General features: G+C 67.0%; 1 protein-coding gene across 17 annotated transcripts in view; it reads left to right on the top strand.

Moving 5' to 3' along the window:
• PLEC (plectin) overlaps positions 1 to 17,819 on the top strand; it is a 56,276-nt gene that overhangs the window by 14,243 nt on the left and 24,214 nt on the right. For 2 of the 17 annotated variants that reach the window (XM_058699383.1, XM_058699382.1), the window contains exon 1: positions 6,479 to 7,194. The exons of 5 other annotated variants lie outside the window; for them this stretch is intronic. In XM_058699383.1, coding sequence (XP_058555366.1) covers positions 6,657 to 7,194 — 538 coding nt within the window. In that variant the 5' untranslated portion in view covers positions 6,479 to 6,656. Of the gene's footprint in view, positions 1 to 3,468; positions 3,573 to 6,478; positions 7,195 to 10,392; positions 10,451 to 11,922; positions 12,054 to 12,704; positions 12,942 to 14,370; positions 14,596 to 17,127; positions 17,380 to 17,819 lie in introns of those variants that run through there. 10 more of the 17 variants (XM_058699397.1, XM_058699396.1, XM_058699391.1 and 7 more) reach the window with 8 other exon arrangements.

Here is a 17,819-nt window from a genome sequence, read left to right as displayed (position 1 = left end):
GCTGGGTCCTGCACTTGAGTCTGCTGCAGTCCCTGGGGACTCCCTCCTCTCCCTGCCCGGCACCCACGGCACCCACGGCACCCACGGTAGAGCCCCTCCCTCCGCCCACCCAGCAGCCACCGTAGGGCTTCAGGCAGACCAGGAACCTTGCTGCTCCGTGAGTGAGGGGCTGAGGTGGCTGTCCCAGGGGGAGGGCTGATGAGAGCTGGAGTTAGCATGAATGCAGGGGTGAGCTGGGGGAGCATGAGTCCCCGCTTCGTGGGCCCCAGTTTTTATGCCTGGGGGGCCCTTCTGCACTTCAGTTCTGATTTTTGTCTCATTCTAGAGGGGTTTATATCTAGCATTGCTAATGAAGGGGTTTTTTCTATTACATTAAAAAAATTTTTTTTAATGTTTTTTATTCATTTTTGAGAGACAGAGACAGAGTGAGAGCGGGGTAGAGAGAGAGAGAGGGAGACACAGAATCCAAAGCAGGCTCCGGGCTCCGAGCTGTCAGCAGAGCCCGACGCGGGGCTCGAACCCACCAGCCGTGAGATCATGACCTGGGCCAAAGTCAGACGCTTAACCAACTGAGCCGCCCAGGTGCCCAGGTGGTGGTGGTGGGGGTGGGCAGCAGGATTGTGGAGGGACCTGGCAGAGTCCTGGAAGTGGGACAGCGTGGGCCACCAGGAGGTGAGAGAGGTGCTCGCCAGGCCCCGTGCAGCGGTGGAGGCGCTGGGGGTGGGAACGAGGACGGCGTTGGAAGATATTTGAGGGCAGAATGACGGAGCGGGGGACGTGGGGGTGGGAGCCGGCATCCCGCAGCAGTCTCTGGCAGATGCCTGGTAACCATGCTGTTCTTGAGCGGGGCTGCACAGAGACAGCTGGACAGGGCCCAAGGTGAAAGCCTTCGCCAGGGTGTCCGGGAGCCCTGGCGGGCACCCAGCCTGCTGCTGCAGTGGGCCTAGACTTCCCCGGGGCCTCCCAGAGCGGCTGGCCTGGCTGGCTTCCTGCTGTCATCATCCTGCAAGGGGCGGCTTCCCAGGCGGGACGTTTGGCTCCTGCCCTGGCCCGAAGCTTCCCGGGGTGTAGGCAGACTCTGGGCCATGGCTGTGGGGCGAGACGGCCCCCGTGCTCACACTTGCAGGGCACAGTCTGTGGGGTTTCACTGGGCCAGGCCTTCGCCGGGTGATTGTCGGAGACCCTAAGTGGACCTGTGTGGGACTGCCTGGATCCCCTGCTGTGGGCCCCAGCAGCGCAGGCTGCCGTGGGGCGGTGGGGGGCAGGTTTGAAACTGGGGAACCATAGGGAGGAGTGCCAGGCTGAGGGCGGGTGGGGTCTTGGGAGCAGTAGGACTATCCAGATGGGAGATGAGGTTGCGTGGGGGCAGGGGCAAGGGTCCTTCCTTGGCCCTGGCCCATGACTCAGCCTGTCAGCGTCTTCCGCGACTTGTGAGGAGGGCCCTGTTCGAGATGGGGGTGCTGGGAAGGAGGGAGCACCTGGTTGTGGTGTTAGGGCTCAGCTCAGGTCCCAGGGACCCCGAGGGCGTGTGCTGCCTCCTGGAATTTGCAGAAAGCTTCAAGAGGGTTTGGCCTCGCTTGGGGTGAGAGTCTGTGGCCCGGGTGACCTGCTAGGGCCCTAGTTGGGCATGAGAGAGCCATGCTGCTGGGTCAGGCCATCTGCCCTGTTGAGGACCTGGAGATGAGCTCCTGGGCAGCGAGGTCGGTAAAGGCTGAGGATGTAGGGGGGGCCAGAACCTTCCCGTCTCTCCCACGGGACCTGGATAACCTGCGCCCTTTCCTCCTCACTGCCCATATCTCTTGCCCCCGGGGCCCTTGTCCAAGGTAGTTTGAGGGACCTCCCTAGCTTGGTGAAACCCACCGACAGCTGTTTTCCAGCCCCTTTCTCCCTGCTCTGGCGGTCTCTAGTCTTTGGGGCTGACCGGACTCTTCTCCTCTTTCTCTGGGCCTTTGCATGAGTGGTCTGTCTTCCTTTGCTTGCTAGAGGCAGCCTGTCTTTTGGCTCTGACGTCACTGCCCCTTCCTCTGGGAAGCCTGCTCTGAGAAGGGACCAAAGAACAGGCCCAGTGTGTCCTGTGGAGCCTTTCCAGGGTCTGCGTGGCTGCTCCCCACTTTGGAGGCCACACTGCAGCTGCTGTTTAAGGCACATTCAGCAGCAGCAGGCTGAAGACACCTCTTCACTGGATTTTCCGGCTGCCGCCACTTTCCTGGAAGCCCCCAGTTGCACGTAGCGCAGGGGACTGCAGTGGCCACTTACAGGTGGGCAGCCCCATGTGAGGGGACCAGTGAAAGGTCTGGGACACACCTGACGAGCGGGCCTGAGGCCAATAAGGGTGGCTGCTTGGAGGAGGTGGCCCGGCCTGGAAGGAGACTGAGGCAGGCTGGCCACATCTTGTGGCAACAGGACACGACCAGCGTGGGAAGGCAGGGTGTACCCGGGGCTGACATCTTAGGTGTGGGCACGGCTCCTGCTTTATGGCTTTGTGAGGTGCAACGATATAGACTCCACCCTGGCCCCGCCCTGCCAGTGCCAATGCCCGCATTCTGCCCCAGAGGCTGGCAGTGACAGTCTTCTGCTGTGGCTTAGGAGACTGACCCCCTCAGCAGCGACAGCGACAGTAGGGGTGGGGGGAGCCGGGAGATGTGCTGGGGCCTGGACTGATGGTGGCAGTGGTGGACAGGCTGGAAGGTAGAGCCCCAGGACCTGTGGGGCTGGCCATGCAGGGACGTGCGCTTGCACAGTAGCCCCAGGGGGGTGGCCTGCACTGTGGACGGTGGATAGAGGTGCACCTGGAGCTGGGGGGACGAGGGCATCCCAAGACAAACTTGATTGGGATCTGCTGAGTGGAGAGCTGGAGGCTGGGGTGCAGTGTGGAGTCCTGCTGGACATGAAACCCTAGCAGTCAGAGTAGAGAGAACATCTTGAGTCATAGGACTGAGTGAGGTGGCCCAGAGGAGAATGGGGGGGGGGAGGGCTTGGCCTCCCGGGGAGAGGGGGGTGGGTGGGCAGAGGCAGAGCCGCTGCGGCGTGAAAGGTGGTGAAGGGGCTGATTTACGGTCCTGGGGTACCACTGCCGGCAGGCCTCCGGCTCCTGCCCTGGTGGGATCCACCTACCCGCCGCAACCAGGGTGCTGGTCCAGGAGGTCGCGGAGCGGCTCAGACCTGTGGGTATCTCCTGCAAGGAGTGAGTGGCCGTGCACGAACGAGCCGGAGGGCACTGTGAGGGACTGTGCGGTGGCCGGGGGTGGGCCGTCGGAGCGCACCTAGGGCCCGGCAGTCTGGCTGGAGTTAGCGGGGTCTGGCCGCACGAGGTGGGGGCTGGAGGGTGGGGGCGGCGCGCCGCGGGGGCTTGCGCCAGGGCTGCGGTGCCAAGCGCATCGATCAGCCCAAGCCCCGCCCCTGACTGGCAAGCCCCGCCCCGGGCCTCTCGGCTCCTCCCCCAGGCTGCGGCTCTGGCCCGGGCAGTGCGTTGCGGGGCTGGACTCTGCGTGGCGGCAGCCGCGCCGCCCTCAGTCCCGACGGAGACATGGACCCCTCGAGAGCCATCCAGCAGGAGATCAGCTCCCTCAAAGGTGCGGGCCGGGGCCGGGGCCCGAGCCAGGGGGCGAGGACCAGGCAGTGACCTCCAGCTGCGTGCAGCCCCGCGCAGGGCCGCGGTCAAGGTCTGCTGCCCCTGGAGTAGCCTTGGGGATAGGGAGCTGGGGCCGCAGGAGCCCCCAGGCCCGTGCACCGCCAGGGCTCCAGCTGGTCGGGGTCCGCCGGGGGTCGGCCGGGGGCTACTCTTGCCGCAGCCCTGCGGCCCTGCAGCGAGCGTCGGGGGGCGGGGCGGGCTGCTGCAGCGGCGGGGGCGGGGCGGAGGTGAGCTCTGGCTTTTGCTGCGGGTCCGCCCCTTTTCCTCCCGGACTCTGCGGAGCCCCCGCCCCGCTGCCGCCCTGCAAGCCCAGCGTCCGAGGGGACAGGCCAGGGCAGTGGGTATCACTGCGGGGAGGCGCCAGGCGGGCTGGCCCCGGGCAAGTCCACACTGCGGCTCTTTGTTCCGGGGTGGGGGGGCCGGGGGCTGCCGGAGGGCTCCGACTGGTTGCCCTGGAAACCTGGAGGGCCCGGAGTGCGAGGGGAGGAGGCCGCCCTGCCTACCCGCGCTGGCCCTCCCGGCGCCGAATCAGCCGCTGCGGCTGCGGTTCTGCAGGGTGGGGGCGGGGCAGAAAGGGGGCATCCTTCCAGCCCTGGGACTTTGTGGGGGGCGCCCCCACCCAGGCGCGGAGAGGGGCGAGCGGGGGGGGGGGGGCGGGCGGAGCGGTGTGGCGGAGCAGCGGAAGCTGCCGCGAACATCTTGCTCCAGGCTCCTACCTGCTGCTCCCCTCGGCCGCTGGGGGCGCCCGGGCTGCTGGGAGGGAGGGGGATTCCCTACCATGCCCCGCCCCCTTTCTGCGGAGCCCCACGTGGCTGCCACCTCGTGCAGGCCCGTGTAGGAGGAGAGACCTTAGGTCCAAGTGCTTGGGAGGCCTTGGGGTGGCTCGGAATCATTTTGGGAGTGGGGGGCATGGGTTGGCTTGGGGGGCGGCTTGGGGATTTGGGGGGATGAGGTCGGGAAATCAGGAAGATGACATGGGGTAGGCATGGGGGGAGAGCAGGAGGTGAGTGAGGGGCTATGGGTGGGCAGGGGAGAGCAGGAGGTCTGGGGGGCAGGGCCGAGGGACAGGTCAGGAGAGTGGACGAGCTCTTCGCACACAGGGCTGGGGGAGCGCTGGGGGACTGCTGTCCCGAACCACAGCTGCCGCTGGTTCTCGAAGCCCCAGCCCGGGTGGCCGCGAGGGCCCGCAGGCGCCCCTGGGCTGAAGGGGCGTGGACGTGTCCACCGCCGCGCTAGCGGTGCGTCCTCCCGGAGCCCGTCGCCGTGTGGGCTGGCCGGCTTCCTGCCCGGCTGGCTGCAGGGGACTGGCGGATGGCGGGGGGGAGGGGGGAGGGGGGAGGGCGCCGCAGTGAGCTGGCGGGCGGGGCCGTGCGGACCGGACGGTTGGCTGCGTCTTCAGTTTCCACAGCCGCGTCCGCCAAGACTGGGCGCACGCGTGTGTGTGTCTGAGTGTGCGTGTGCATGTATGTGTGAATGTATATGTGTGCATGAGTGGGGGGGTGGGGGCGGTGCTGTTTGGCCCCGGCTCTGCGGTGCCATGGCAACCGCCCCATAAACCCGCCCCCACCCGTTGCCAGTTGGCCGCCTGCCCACGGGCGCCTCCCACCTCGGGATCCCCCACCCCCGCCCTGTTGGCCCTATTTATAATCAGTTCCCGGGTTAGCGGCGCTTGGTGGGAATGGGTGTGTCGGCTTGGGGGAAGGGGAGAGCGTGGCTGGGTGCGGGTCGGGGCAGCACGGCGTGGAAGAATGCGGGGAGGCACAGGACATCCACGGCTGGGTCCTCAGCTGTGGGAGCCTGGAAGTGACTGATGGGTGTGGCCGGCTCCGGCTCCAAGGCCCCACCGGGCAGCTCCTGGACCCTGCTGTTGGTCCCCCTTTGACTTGGGCCCCTGACCGGCTTCTGGTGTGGCGCTGCTCCCCCTACTCCTTCCCCGCTGGTCCACGGGCAGGGGCACTCAGGCCACCCAGGGCGGGGCGTCTGTGTGGCAGTAGGGGCACCAGGCCTGCCTGGGGTGGCAGGGATTTGGTGACTTTGATTTCCTGTGGCAGCTGAGAGTTTCTGGCTTCCAACAGCTGGCCTGGGGCTGCTCAGACACCCCTCCCCTGTGCCCTGCTCAGAGTGTTTCGGGGTCCCCTTTGATCTGGCCTGGCATGGGAAGTGTTAAAGAGGGCGGCTACCGTCTTGAGCCTGGCATTTGGAGGTGGGGGCTCTGTCTCTTTGCCTGTGTGATGGACAGCGGCCAGTGGTGTCCAAAGCCCGCCTGTCCACGTGCCACTGCGGTCCCCCCTCCGACCTCTGCTCCCCAAGACCCCAGCTTTCCATCCAGATTTCTGCCCCCCAAGACCCCAGCTCTCCCCTCAGACCTCTAGTGCCCCGCCAGGCCCAGACAGCCCGGTACCCGCCTTCAGATCCTGCCTTCAGATCGTCGTGAGTCCGAGAAACCTGAGACCACAACCCTGAACTGGGTCCCCAGCCTGAGCCCCCCCTCCCCTCCTATCCCCCCCCCCCCCCCCCCAGCCTATTCTGCCACCATTGTAGATTCCAGGTCCGGAGCCACTGTGGTACCCCCTCCCCCTAGTCTAAGAAACCTTGAAGGAAGTGTTTAGAAACTGACGTAATTTCTGACGCGGGAGCTGTGGGGCCTGGAAAGGGGGGGCCTGCCGGGGGGGGGGCTGCCATGGCAAGGTGCCCCCCACTCTGCGAGGGGGCCCCCCACTCTGCGAGGGGCCCCGGGGGCTGTGGGTGGGAGGGGCCGCCCATGCTGCTGAGTCAGAGGGGGCCGGCCCGGGCGTCCCGGAGGGAGGGCGGGCCGGCGGGAGGCTCGCGCAGGCGGTGGGCAGGCGGCAGTGCCGGCCGGAATCTCAGCGAGCCAGGGAGCCCGGCTCGACAGCCACAAGCCGCGGAGCCCGTGCCCTCGAGCCCAGCCCGCCTGCCAGCCTCCGTCTCGCCCGGTCCCGAGGTGCCTTGTGGACCTCCTCCCTGTGCCCCGCCCGTCACCCTCGCCTCTGGGGCTCTGGCAGCCATGGTGGCGGGTATGCTCATGCCGCTGGACCAGCTGCGGGCCATTTACGAGGTGCTCTTCCGTGAAGGCGTGATGGTGGCCAAGAAGGATCGGAGGCCCCGCAGCCTGCACCCTCACGTCCCCGGCGTCACCAATCTGCAGGTCATGTGCGCCATGGCCTCGCTGCGGGCCCGGGGCCTGGTGCGGGAGACCTTTGCTTGGCGCCACTTTTACTGGTACCTCACCAACGAGGGCATCGCCCACCTGCGCCAGTACCTGCACCTGCCGCCGGAGATCGTGCCCGCCTCTCTGCAGCGCGTGCGCCGCCCTGTCGCCATGGTGATGCCTGCGCGGCGCGCCCCCCATGTGCAGTCTGTGCAGGGGCCCCTGGGCTGCCCGCCAAAGTGGGGGCCGCTGCCCGCTGAGGACCCTGCCCGTGAGGAGCGGCGGGTCTACCGTCGGAAGGAGCCTGAGGAGGGGGCACCTGAGCCCCCCGTGGTGCCCGCCACCGCCCCGGGGAACCTGGTGAGGCCTGGCCCGGAGCCTGCCCCAGCCACAGGTCAGCTGCGTCCTGCCCCCAGCCCTGGGGGATGGGAAGGGGGTGCCCGGGCGCAGCCCTGGTGGGCTGGGGGTGGCAGTGCACATGGGGGAGCTTCGCTCACACCAGCAGGTGGTGCTGTCTCTGCCCGAGGGTGCCGGGCGCCCTGGTGCTGGACCCACGTGGCTCCTCCTCCCGGCTTGAGGACCTTGGGGTGGGTGGGCCACTGCCAGCCCAGCCCCAGGCTCCCCTTCGGGCTAGGGGTGGGGCTCGCAAAGCCTGGACTGGCAGGACCAGCTGTTGGCACAGCCCTGCCCCACACCAGCTAGCCTCTCTCCCCAGCACTGCCCTGTGCCTGTGCCCCGCTCACTCCTGTCTGCCCCTAGGCCCTCTCTGCTGGAGGCCGTAGCTTGCAGGGAGGAGCCGGAATAATGCGGGGGGCACTGCTCTCCAGCAGCGTAGCCCAGGTGAACTGGCTGACCTTTCTGAGCCTTGAGTCTGTCTTGGGGGGGGGGGGGGTGACAGCTGCCCCCGTGGTTTTGTGGCCCATATGGTTTCGTGATGCGGTATTGTTCCTGGGAGCCTGGCCGGCTTGGAGTTGGTGAGGGCCGAGGGGGCAGCTCTAGGTTGGGGGAGAGGAGGAGACAGCTGGCAGACGCACTGCCTGGCAAACCAGTGTCCAGGGTGTGGCGGCACCGGGCCCAGACCCTTTCCGGTGGAAGCCGGGTCACAGAGGATGGAACAGGTCTTAGGGCCCCAGGGGTCGCCAAGTGACCCTGCGGCGTCCTTCCTCTGTGTCATCCTCCGTCCCTAAGCACCTGCGTTGGCAGGACCCAGGTAGGCAGATGACTGGTGTCCCACGGAGCGTGAGGCTCACACATGTACTTTCAGAGCTCACTGGCCTTGGTGCTGATTTGGGGTGGCCCTGGTGCCCCAGCAGAAGGCAGGCTTGGCTCCTGCTTCCTTCTTTGTGTCTTCTCACCTGGGGAGGAACCTGGTGTGGAAGGGGCTGGGAAAGGGGCCTGGCCTGAGGCTAGCGGGGTGGGCAAGAGTTTGCCAGGTGGATGGGGGTCAAGGGATCGAGGTGCAGGTCCAAGGTGCTGAGCGGGACCCAGTTCTGGTCTGGTGTGGGTTGGTCCTGCTAGAGCTGTGCCTTGGGAGCTCATCTGGGAGGATCAGTGAGGTGGTGGGGTAGAGGGATGGTCTCTGGGCTTTCCCCGTGGCCTTGGACAAGTTGCGTGGCCTCTCCCAACTCTTGTTGGGGGGGTCACAGCATCCCCCACAAGGAGACGAGCGATTGGCGGGGTGCGTGGTCAGCACTGACTGGCCTTCAGTGGCCAAGTCCCAGCCCAGGGGTCCTTTCATCCCTGCCGCGGAGCCCCTGAGCTCTCCCTGTCTTGGGTCGTGGGTGTGTGGAGTATAGGCTCCTCCTTCCTTTCTCCCCTTCCTTCCTCGTCCGTGGCCAGGCTGGGCGGGCAGATGGTGGCGGGGCCAGGATGGGGGACTGGGTGTGGCTGCAGCGGGCAGAGAGGAGGGCACCCCCCAGCCCTGGTGGAGGTGACTCAGTGTTGCCTCCCGGCCGCGGCCACAGGCGGCCGCTCAGCGTTTCCAACAGGAAATGAACTCCAGCTCCAGGCTGAGTCAGGCCTGCGGGTGTGGGCTCCCCGAGGGCCGAGCACCGGACCTGAGGGCCACCCTTGGCCGGGGGCACCTCGGGCATGCTGCGTGCCGGCCGTGGTGCGGGTACCTCCTCGTCTGTGGGGTTGTGATGGCTCCGTGCTCGGGCTGCACCTAGAATTGCCAGCTTTTCAGAGTTTACAATAACGAGCACACGGACCCCTTCCTTGCTGGCTCTGTCCTCTCCAGTCAGCTGGTAGGAGGGGAAGGCAGGGGTGTGTGGGGCCCACTGCACCGATCACCAGAGTGGCCTCGGCCAGTGGGCCGCCTCTGCCTGTCCAGACTTGGCCAAGGAGCCGTGGGCGCCGCGGGCAGTCACACGTGCCCTGCTGCACCTCTGTCCCCACCTGGGAGCCCTGGTGGTCTGCTCAACCTCGTGGGAAGGCATCCACTGCTCGTTTGGCCACATGTCGGCCAGACCCAAACCAAGCCCCCAGCATCTGGGGATGGACTGGATGAGGAATGAGCCAGGGGGAGGTAGCTCTAGGAGCAATCAGGGAAGATCCCCCTGAGGAGGTGTCCTGAGCTGCGCCTGACCGCTGGGGAGCTCCTACTCCAAGCAAGAGCAGTCCCGTAGGAAGGTGGTCCCCGCAGGAGGGTGGGCGGGGTGGGAGCAGGAGTTTGAGCTTCCCTTGTGTGGTGGAGAGTGGGGGCCGTGGGCTTTGGTATCCGAATTTCATTGACATTTCAAATAGTGACGCTTGGCCCAGCTCAGAATTCCACACGAGCAGCTCAGCGCAGCTCTGGAGCCGTTTCCGGCAGTGGAAGCGAGCGGCCTTTGACGGCACTGCTTCCGCCCACCCCCAGCGCACCCTGGCTTTCCCCCGTGGCACTCCTGTCCCAGAGGGAGACCGCACTCTACACACCACTGACTTGCTCTCTTCATGGCCGTGTGGCGCCACGTGGTGGGACAGGTTTTTGCAGCAGCCGCCGGCTTTGGGTCCCTGTCTGTGCACGTTTGCTGCGGCATCTGTAGAACTCCAGTGGGTTTTGAAAGCAGAGTTATGGCAGGATTAGATGGGCTTTTCCCTGGGTCTTGCTCAGCTCGTGGGAATGGAGAGGCAGGGACACATGTGTGGCATTTGCCTAGGCTGGAGACCAGGGGGGCTGGGACTGAGCTCCTTGTGGGGCCTGCGGAGGAGGATGGGGCTAGCCTTGGGGCCTGGGAGAATGAGGGTGTTGAGGAGGGTGGGGAAGTGCAGGGCCAGTGGGCCTGTGGAGGCTGGGGGGGAGGGGGATGCCCAGGCGGGCATTAGCGGGCAAGACTGGCGGGCCCTGTCGGCTGCACTGAGGCTCCGGGATTTCGGGCAGGCCCATCCACTGTCCCACCTGGGCTGGTTGGACCCGTTGGTCCACTGGGCTTGGGCCTTGCTGGTTTCAGCTCTGCTCCAGTCACTGACTAAGGGGTGGCTGTGAGGAGGAGTCACCGCTCCCAGAGCTGGGTGGGGAGGCCGGGGCCGGAGTGAGCCCTCCCTCCGCCTCCCACCCTTCCCTCCTTCCTGCCACCCCTGCCTTTCCTCTCTGCTGCCTCCGCGGCTTGGCCCGAGCTCGGCCGCCATGGACAGGTACAGCATGGAGGAGCTGATTCAGCTCGGCCAAGGTAGAGCAGGGCCCGGGTGGGGGGCCATGGGCACGTGGGCTCCAGCAGGGCTGGACGGGGATCTCCCAGGCAGCCTGTGTCTGGGGCCCTGGGGGCTCGAGGCTGCTGGACTTGCCTGGGACATCAGAGCTAGGAGGCGCAGGGATGAGCCAGCCTCCCTCTCAGAGCTGCCTGGGAGCGTGTCTGGTGCAGGAGGCCGCCCACTCCAGCCTTCAGGGGCCCGTCCTCCCAACGTCTGTGGGTTCCCCCCCCCCCCCCCCCCCCCCCCCCCCCCCCGGGCTCCTCTGAGGCTTCCCTCAGCTGCCTGCTGAGCTTCTGAAATGCAGGTTCGGTCTCCAGGAGGCTTGGGGGCCCAGCGCCCATTCCTCAGAGCTCCTGGTCCTCCCCAGATGGACCACGGTGCCTGTACCCCAGCAGTCGGAGGCCGAGGGTGGTTCGCTGCCCTTTGCTGCAGAGGGACCACACATGGCAGACACTGCCTGGGCTCAAAGCACAGCCTTGTGTGACCGAGGGCAAGCTCTTCACTTTTCTGTGCCTCAGTTTCCTCGTTTGTACGATGCGGTAACGGCATGAGACTTCCGTTGTGGGGTTCTCTGAGAATTGAAATCGAATGGTGCCTGACACACAGGAAATGCTACAAAATAGGATGCAAACCCTTCCATCCGACCCTTAACCCTTTGTCTGCCAGGGCCCAAGGGCACCTGGGAGGGGAATGGTAGGAGGGTGACCCCCATGTCCTGTTCCCCCCCTCCCCCGACGCTGAGGTCCCGGTCAGTCCAGGATGTGGCTTGGGCATGCCTGCTGACAGGGACCTCCGGCCCCAGGCTTCTGCACACGGGAGGCTGCCGAGGGTTCTGGGGTAAGGCCAGGGCAGCATTAGGGGCAGCCTGGGGAGGGGAGGGGGCTGGCCAGCTTCCTGTGGCCCAGCCTAGTTTGGGGCCACCTGGGTGTCTGGCCGGGGGTGTGACCTTGGGGAGGCTGTCCTGTCTCTCCCAGACCTGGTGTTGTGTGGAGTGAGTTGTGTGGTGGGGCCCTCTGGGAGAAAGGGATCGGTGTCTCCCTGCCTTCCCCGAGTGCACCCCGCTACTTCCGGCACCCCGAAAGGCTGGCGGGGTTGGGCAGGGCAGGGACTGCGTCTCCTCCCAGGCGACATGAGCCCCTCAGGCTTTGAATGCCCGTGCTAGGCCTTGTTCTGAGGCACAGCCTGACGCCAGGTGGCTTCTTATTATTAGAATCACGGGCAGGAGCCTGGGGGGTGAGTGTGGGGTGGTGCCGACGGCCAGACTGGACTCGGGTGAAGGCCTGGGCCCCAGTGCCCTAGCGTCGCACGTCATGTTCTAAGTCTGGACGAATGACGGCCTCGCTTGCTCTCAGATATTTATATCCCCCCACCCCCCCCTCCGGCCCCCTGCCCACCCCTCCCCTCCCCCCATGGACACAGGCAGTGCTGCTGACAGCGGCTCGGCCAGCCGTGCCCTCCTCCCACCGCCACCGCGGGGCTCGCGGCCGCCTCAGAGGGGTCTGTGACCCTCTCCACAGCCTGCTCCCACTGCCCGTCTGCCCCGTGGGCTCCCGCTGCTGTCCCTAATGAAGATCGTGCCGGGTAGGTGGGCAGCCTTTGAAAGCTTTGTGAGAGCCCAGCAGGAGTCCCTGGGGGCACTGGCAGGAGGCTCCGACCTTACTCCCCGCCGCACACGACCTGCCCTCCCAGGCCATCACCCTGGTCCTCCCTTAGACCCTGTTCGCGGGCCCACCTGGGGGCGTTGGGGCTCTGTGGGGGTGTTTGTCATTGAGGGTGGTTGGGTCAGCTGCAAGCCTGGGGGGCCAGCGGGGCCTGGGGTGCTGGCATGCCTCCCCCTGATGGGCGCCTGTCCCCCTGCTGGGCTCCTGGCAGCTATCACCAGAGGGCACCCTTGAAGGCAGAGTGGGGTGTTCGGACACTGCAGTCACTCTCCTGGGGAGGAATTGGGGGGGGTGTGCAGAGGCTGGCTGGGCTTGCTGGGGGGGGGGGCGCTCTGCGTCACTACAGGCCCCTCCTCCGGGCGGGTGTGGCTGTGGGTAAGCAGGGGTTAAAGCTCCAGCTAACCTTGAGCGTGATAGCTGTGCGTGATAGCTGTGCGTAGGGACAGCTGAGCCGGGCGCTGTGGGAGGTGGGTGGGGACCTCCGAGTGGCCGGGAGGGAGGAGGCAGAGGAGGCGGGCGGGAGCACAGTTGGTGCTGTGGACGGCACTCGTCTCTGGGGCGCCAGGCAGACGGTACAGTAGGGCGGTCTTGCAGGCAGGGCGGTCACAGGCCCCGGGCGCCCCCCCCCTCCACCGTCTTCCAGGCAGGGAAGGGAGGCTCCGCCCGCTCTGCCCACAGCCGTGCAGCCCCAGAGCCATGGAGCCCTCGGGCAGCCTGTTCCCGTCACTGGTGGTCGTGGGCCACGTCGTTACCCTCGCCGCCGTGTGGCACTGGCGCAGGGGGCGTTGGCGGGGGCAGGAAGTGCAAGGTAAGCGCCTGTGGCAGCTACCGTCTGGGCCGCGCCTGGGCAGCGGGCTCCGGCCACCGCCCCTGCCCTGGGGGCTGGAGGCGGGGCAGGGTGAGGGGCCGCCTCCCTCCAACCCCTGCATTTCCCTGTGCCCTCCCCTTCCTGTCCCTGAGCTACGCCCCAGCACTGCACACGGTGGGAGAGCGGAGTCCCCCCGCCCCATCCCGCACCCCTCCCCTCCATCTCTTCTGCTGCTTTGAAGACCCTGCCTGCTTTCCTGGGGTGGGGCCAGGATTCAGAGGCTCTGTCAGGCTGGAACCCTGTCCTGGTGGGAGAGGAGGAGTTTGGGGAGGCTCCAGACTGGGGCCGTGAGCAGGAGAGGAGCGCCCCCACTGCCAGGGAGGCCTCTGCACAGCTGGCAGGTGTAGGGCAGGTGCAGGGCTAGTGTCCTAGGGCAAGGGCCTGGGAGAGGCTCCTGCCCGGCACTGAGGTGGGGCTGGGCCTGTGCAGAGCCTCCGAGGTGAGGCAGGTGTCTGAGCGCCCTCGGTCAGGGTCCAGGACTGCCAAGGGGCAGGCAGCCAGGCTGCGCTCTGCCCTCCCCCTGCTCAAAGTCACCCGCCCTGGGCTACAGCCCGCAGCAGCAGCAGCGGCAGCAGCCAGGACTGCCCGGCACAGGATGGGGTGGGGCCCGCCTCCAGTGAATGGAGCCGGGTGGGCGGGGCCCTGGGGCTTGGGCTTCGGGCCTGAGGGGCTGTCCTAACCGGGGTTTGGAGTTGTGTTCTGGTCTGTGCCTGGGTGGACAGGGTGCGGGGTTCGGCCTGCGGTGAGGGCGTCCAGAGCTGCCCCTGGAGGGTCTGCCCAGTCTCAGCCTGGGTGCCAGAGCCGCTAGACCGGAGGCCTGAGTCAGGATGGGGCTTCTAGGCGTGGCTTTGGGGACTGGGGAACGGCTGGTGACTCAGCTGCAGGGGCGTCCAGTAAAATGCGCCGGGTCAGGGCTTCTCCTCCCTAGAAGTGACCTTTCCTCCCTCCCTCGGCCCACTTTGTTCCCTGCCCCCACGTGGGGAAGGGGTTTCTCTGCCGTCGCCACCCTGGATCCTGCCCTGCAGTGCTCCCTCGGGGCTTTGCTGCCTCTGTTCTGCTCGCGGCTGTTCTCAGACGCTGCTCCCTGCGCGGTCCCCAACCGCCCGCCTCCGGGAACGTAGTCCCGTGGGCGTCAGCCTAGGGGAGTTTCCCGGCGCCTGGGCGTCCCCCGAGGCTCCCCTCCGCGGGAACCTGGGCGGCCCTCGAGTTCCCATGCCCCTTTGTTCTATCGGGCAGCCTCCCTCTGCCCTCGGCCCCCCAGGCCTAGCGGGGTCCTCTCCTTCCAAGTAGGGGCGCGGCTTCCCGGCGCGCTGGGCGGGGCGCCCCGCTAGGGGCAGGTTCTTCGGGTCTGGGCGGTGCGCCCGCTGCCGGCCTCCTCGAGGCGTGGGCTGTGGAGCAGAGGCTGCGCGCCGTCCTCCTCGCTTCGCTGTGGGCGACCCCAGGGCGCCCGCGCTCATGGCTGCGGCCGGCACCGGGCGGGCGGGCGGTGCCTTCGCCCTGCGGAAGGAGGTGGTGCTGGAACGGCCGTGCTGGCTGGACGGGGGCTGCGAGCAGGCCCGCAGGGGCTACCTCTATGGGCAGCTGTGCTGCGTAGGTGGGTGAGGCTGCCAGGGGTGGGAGGGGCGGGGGGCGGGGGGGGGGCACCGTCTCCCGGACCGGGAAGGGGCGGAGCCCAGCCCAGGTGCAGCCCCGCCCCCACGCTCTGTTCCGGAAACACCTGGGAAGGAAGGCGGCGAGGTCCCCTTGGCCCGATTTGTTCCTCCTCTTGAGAAGGGGGATGGGAAGGTGGGCGGGGCCGGCTTGGGCTCCGGCCCCGATTTCTTTTTGCCTCGGGCTCCAGGCCGTAGACTGTCCGGACGCCGGAGGAGGGAGGGAGGGCGGGGCTCTCTTCGGCCTGTAGGTTTTCCAACCCAAGAGCGTCTTCACGAGCTGTGGGACCTCCAGCCTCAGTCTCCACATCTGTAAAAGGGGGCGACGATACCTCGCAGAGGGTCATGGGCAGCTCTAGGGGACCCTGGCTGGTGCCAGAAAATCTGTGGCCCGCGACAGTACTAGGGTCAAGCGATTGTACGGGAGCACCAGTGCCGCGGTGGGGGGGGGGTGTTTTCCTGGGGAGTGCAGACTGAGGTCCTCTGCAGTGTCGGAGGCCGCTGTGGCCCGGCTGGAAGGGAGTGCCTATTGGTTTGAAGATCTGAATGTAAAGGACAGGGGAGGGAGTCTCTCACCACAGCCACGGTCAAGGGGCTGGCGGGGGTGGGGGTGGGGGGGGGAGAAGGGAGTAGGCGGGAGAAAAGGGCTTTGGAGGTGGTGGGAGAGGAGTCTAGAGGAAGGAGGCAGCGGAACCGGGAGAGCTTCCTGCAGAACCGGTGTGGGAGCTGCCCCCACTCCCAGCATCCTTGCAGACCCCGAGTGGTAGAAAACTGGAGAAAGGACTTGGGCTGGGGGCTCACACAAGTCTCGGACTTTAGGCCCTGACTCCTGGTTCCTGCTTGTCCTAGAATTCCCTGCTCCCATCTCCTGACCCATACCAGGGACCTGAGGTGTCTCCGCCCCTCACCAGAGTGACACCCGCACCCTTGCCAGTAGGGACCCCGCTCCCCTGTTACCAGCCCAGAGATTGCATATTGCAGGTGTTCAGGAGGGGCCTGAACTCGGGTTCCCTGCTAGGGCTGGGGGGTCCTCTGAAGAGGCCTTTCTCCAGGCTCTAAACCTGGGGAGGGGCCGGGAGGGTGTGTGGGGGGTCAGATTTGGGATTTTGGAGGGTCAGGAGCTGGTGTGTGGTGGGGTCGTGGGGGCTGCCGAGCCAGGCTGAGCCAAGCCTCCCCAGGTGGCCTTACCTCCCCAGGCCCTGCCCGGTTGGGGGTGTGGGGTGCATAGTGCTGGACCTCAAGCCAGGTTCCAAGTCCGGGCTCCAAGCCTGAGGGACTCTCTCCAGACCTGGGACGGGACAGAGCCCTGGGGGTCTGGCTGTGTCACAGATGTGGAGGGGCAGGGTTGTAACCAGCTCCTTGCGATTGAGTACCCCTTGCCCCCTTGGTGTTTGGGCGCCCTCCGGTGGCCACAGCGGGGCAGCACGGTCGGGGGTGGGGTAAGCTTTTCCGGGAACACTGGCTGGGAGGCTCAGGGTAGGGGGGCAGCGGCTCACAGCTGGATCACATCAAGCCGGATGCTCCGACTGGAAAATTCTTGTGGCTGGTTCAGCGGCCCCAGGGCAGCCCTGGTGCCGGCCATAGGCGGGTCTGTCCGAGAGCGGAGGGAGCCAGGCAGCACCCTGCACCCTTTGCTCTGCCTCCCACCTTTACGATCCTTAATAGCTGCTATCTGTGAACCCCGCCCGACTGCAAACAGCCCCCAGGTGTGGCTTCCTTTCCCGTGAGTCACCGAACTTGGGGCCCCCTCCCCAGCCCTGACTCACTGGCGGCCCCCCTCCCTCATGCTCCCCACAGCCCCCTGCATACCCTCCTCCCCCCAACTTGGGGCAGAGTTCCTGCAGATTGGGGCTGGGCGGTCCTGCCTGATGAGTCAACGCTCAGCTATGTGCCCGCTCCTGCCCCGCCGTGCGCTCTGCCTCCCAACGGGGGCACCGCTCCGGGATGTGCCTGGTGGGCAGCTCGGAAAGGGCCAGGCCCGCACGGGACTGTAGTGGAGCCTAGCAGGGGGCAGGGGCCACAGGCCCAGGGTGCGTAGGTCTATGAGGAGGGATGACTTACGGGCCTCGAGAAAAGGATGGGCAGCCGGCCCCGCAGCCCGCCGTGTCTCAGTTTGGGGTCCTAGCCGGCAAGGTGGGCAGGCCGAGGGGTGGTCCTGGATTTAAGCTCAGAAAGGAGGTGTGGGCTGTGGGGCACCGCTCCCTGTGGTGGGGTGGTCCAGGGCATGGTGTGTGGTCCTGGCACCAGGAGGTGCCCCTCGAACCCCTGGGCGCCCCCCCCGCCCCCCCCCCCCCCCCCCGGGGACTGTGGCTGGCCGGGTGGGTGAGGAAACCCCTGGGTTTCCTGTGTCTGTGGGGCCAAGGGTGTGGCTGGGGGGGAGGGGCTACCTTCCTCCTTCCCTCCTCCGGGGGGTGGGCAGGGCGGGGTGGGGCTCCCGGGGCGGGGCCAGCCCCGAGAGGGAGCACAGCGGGCAGGGAGTGGCCACACCGACTCTGCTTGGCGCTGCGCTAGCCTGTGAGTCCGGTGGGGCGCCAGCCTAGGGCCGCCCGTGTGCCACGAGAGCCGGAGCTCAGCACCTGGGGCCTCGGGACCGAGCGCCGAAGGGGCGGGCGCCACCATGTCTCAGCACCGGCTCCGTGTGCCTGAGCCCGAGAGCCTGGGGCACAAGAGAACCAGCTCGGAGGACAACCTCTACCTGGCCGTGCTCAGGGCCTCAGAGGGCAAGAAAGGTAGTGGGCGCTCCCCACTGGGCAGGAAGGGCCCACTTCCTGCTGCGGGAAGCCTGGCACCGGGTGGGGGTGGGGCCCCTCTCCGAGAGGGTCTGAACGGAGGGGCAGAGTGTGAGCTGGGCTGGGCTGTGGGTGTGCCTCGAGTCCTGGCGCAGGTGCAGGGCCGGGAGGGGGGCAGGTAGCCACCCGTGCGGGGAGCGGGCCGGCCCGTGCTGGCAGGGCGGGCAGTGGCCTCTGGATCTGGAGTATAGGGCCGTGGTGGGTGGGGGCTCTCTGTGGCCTGGTGAAGTCCGCTGCCCTGTTGGGAAGATACGGCTTCCCCCTCACCACGCCCCTGACCGGTCCTGGGTCCTGGCAGGGAGAAGTTTCTGCTCAGGTCTGCAGAGGCAGCATGTGGGGGTGGGGCCGGCCAGACTTACTCTGTGGGCTTTGGGTGTGGC

The sequence above is a fragment of the Neofelis nebulosa genome, chromosome 14 (genome assembly GCF_028018385.1).
Source record: "Neofelis nebulosa isolate mNeoNeb1 chromosome 14, mNeoNeb1.pri, whole genome shotgun sequence".
Taxonomy (NCBI): domain Eukaryota; kingdom Metazoa; phylum Chordata; class Mammalia; order Carnivora; family Felidae; genus Neofelis; species Neofelis nebulosa.
Note: the sequence above shows the minus strand (reverse complement) of the source record. Positions and strands in the feature narration are given on the sequence as shown.